Here is a 2,914-nt window from a genome sequence, read left to right on the forward strand (position 1 = left end):
AAAAAAAAAAAAGGATGCAAGAAACAAAGAGAACAGTAATTCACACCTTTTGACAAAGTTTTCCTTGTCAAAATCCCTAAGCAAAACCACACAATATATGAACAGCACAGTGTGCACTGCTCTTTGCTGGTACACCAGAAGTCATGGAGGGGGTCTGGCTGAAGTAAATGGTTCCGATGAGTACTTCACTTTGAAAACATACATAAATAAGGAAGCTGGTTTCTTAAAATCTATATGCTTGTATCAACTGCTGGACGTTGAGATAGGTAATTCCATCTCCTTCTCTCACCTCGGGTAAAGGTTGGAACTAACATTGCCTGCCTGGTTCTAGGTTTGCAATTTGGGCCAGTATCTTACCCTGAATGTCTGCTCCATTTTCTCCCTGTGGGAAACCTGATCCAGAGTGCCATCTGTCTGACTCCTTTTCAGACCTGTGGTGATATCAGGGACGTTGCTGAAATCTGCATGAAAAATGATAAAAACATACATGAGTTTGGCCATTTGCAGAAAATAATATCGCCTGGTTGAAAGGCTCAGATGGAGAAAGGAAAGAAGAAAACAACCTGGGAGGCAGCACAGAGCAGCCCTGAATGACACTGAGGTTACAATTATGCATGCAGATGGTCTTCCGAAACAGAGCTAGGCTCTTGCTAATTGAAAAGGCAACATCTGCCTGTTTTGGTCAAAAGAGACCAATCAAAATAATGACTTAAATGCCTTGTCACTCTTCTCATTGTTGTGTAAACGATACTTCACTAAGCTCTTGTCTTAAGTAATTTATTTAGACCGACAATCAAAAAGCAACAACTTTGTTGGTATTTTCCTATTTTTGGCTAAGTGAAGGCAAAATTACCAGGGAATCTTGGAAACCAATGATGTAATATTATACTTACTACAATCTACAACTTGCTCATTTACAAGAATGATTCTTTTGCTGGCACCAACCACAATTTCATCATAACTTGAAAGTCCCAAGAGGATCAGAAAACCCTTAGTAACTTCCAGAGTAAAGGCTAAGAAATAACATGAGCCAAGTGTGGTGGCTCATGCCTGTAATCTCAGCACTGTGAGAGGCCAAGGCGGGAGAATCACTTAACACCAGGAGTTTGAGACCATACTGGGCAACATATCGAGACTGCGTCTGTACAAAAAATAAAAAATAAAAACAATTAGGGACAGTGGTGTGTGGTTATAATCCCAGCTACTTGGAGGGCTGAAGCAGGAGGATTGCTTGAGAACAGGAGTTCAAGACTGCAGTGAGTGATAATCCTGTCACTATACTCCAGCCTCGGCGACAGAATGAGACTCTGTCAAGAAGGAAAAGGAAAAGGAAAGGGAAAGAAAGGGAGGGAGGGAGAGGGAGGGAGAGGGAGGGAGAGGGAGGGAGGGAGGGAGAGACGGAGGGAAAGAAAAGGGAAGGCGGAGAGAGGCTTAAAAGTAATAAAATAGACAAATAAAAATGTTACATATAAGTAAATTAAAACATTAAAAATGTAAATAAATAATATGAAATATGTAGAACACACAGTTTTCCAGCCTACAACTGGAAGCACACACCCCATCCTCAGCACTCCTCTCCAAGAGAGAGAAAGATTAGCCTCTATCAAAACATAACACAGGTTTTCATTGTAATTCATGTATTTGATAGAATGTCCCCTCAACTAGGTGAAACCAGATGGTTTCTGATCCCAGTCAGGTACAATAAGAAATCGATCTGAGCTGATCTGGGCCCAAGAGGCTTGAATAGACCTGCAGACAAAGAAACTGCCCAGCATGATGAGGGCAGGGAAGATGGTCTCAGAAGAACCTTTAGAAGCTAGGGGAACGCCTGGAGGTGGGCACAACAGATAGACAAGAATGCCAGCAGCTGGTTCATGCTGATATTGCCAGCCACTACACAGACAGTCACTTCTAAGACAGGGAAGGCCTCCAGAAAACATCTAATGATGTACAGAATTCTGCAGCTCCAATTTTTTTCTTCCATTACCTCATCCAACACCCTAATCTCATCCAGATAAGGACAAGACAATGTCAGTCACACTTCACTGTTGCTGGCTGCAGAATTAAGTTAGTCCAGGGAAGGCAGTGCTGATTCGAAAGGCAGGAGGTGTCCCTGGGGACATTTTGGTAGCAATGGCAAGCAAGGATACTTGGGCCTGCCCCCTCTAGTCCCCTAACGCCACAACACAGAGGCAGTCCCCTCACCAGCAGGCTGACTGCACGGGAAGGAAGATGAGACCCTAACCACAAGCAACCCACCGCTGTCCTCTAGAACTGCCCCCTTTCTCTGATGTGTACACTTCGGCTTAAGGGAGACCAACGTAGGTATGTCACAAAAGAACGCCAGCCCTCACTCCTGCTGCATCTAGGTCGAGTGCATCCCTCTGTCCAAGCGTTTAACACATACTTCTTGCGTAGTAGCTGTTTTCCAGACACTGTGTGCTAGGAGGTGGGAATACAACAATGAGTAAAATGCTCTCAAGGGCTGCTTCTAGTCTGGGGAGAGGCAACTGGTGAGGAAGAGGGGAGCAGAGAGATGCGTGCAACCAGATGTCACCAATGAGGTGAGGAAAGCCCACACGCCGCTGAGTGGGGACACTTGAGAAGAAAGTTAATTCTTCCCGGGCCCTTAAAAGACATCAAAGGGGCTGGGCGCGGTGGCTCACACCTGTAATCCCAGCACTTTGGGAGGCTGAGGCGGGCGGATCACCTGAGGGGGGAGCTCGAGAGCAGCCTGACCAACATGGAGAAACCTGTCCCACTAAAAACACAAAATCAGCTGGGCCTGGTGGTGGCGCCTGTAATTCCAGCTACTCAGGAGGCTGAGGCAGGAGAATTGCTTAACCCAGGAGGTGGAGGTTGCGGTGAGCTGAGATCGTGCCATTGCACTCCAGCTTGGGCAAAAAGAGCAAAA

At 45.7% G+C, this 2,914-nt stretch overlaps 1 protein-coding gene across 8 annotated transcripts in view; it reads right to left on the minus strand.

Moving 5' to 3' along the window:
• TIAM2 (TIAM Rac1 associated GEF 2) overlaps positions 1 to 2,914 on the minus strand; it is a 242,791-nt gene that overhangs the window by 48,953 nt on the left and 190,924 nt on the right. For all 8 annotated transcript variants that reach the window (XM_017538771.2, XM_037742012.1, XM_037742015.1 and 5 more), the window contains one exon: positions 358 to 461. In XM_017538771.2, coding sequence (XP_017394260.1) covers positions 358 to 461 — 104 coding nt within the window. The remainder of the gene's footprint in view (positions 1 to 357; positions 462 to 2,914) is intronic.

Source organism: Cebus imitator, unplaced genomic scaffold (assembly GCF_001604975.1).
Source record: "Cebus imitator isolate Cc_AM_T3 unplaced genomic scaffold, Cebus_imitator-1.0 Scaffold6, whole genome shotgun sequence".
Classification (NCBI taxonomy): Eukaryota; Metazoa; Chordata; class Mammalia; order Primates; family Cebidae; genus Cebus; species Cebus imitator.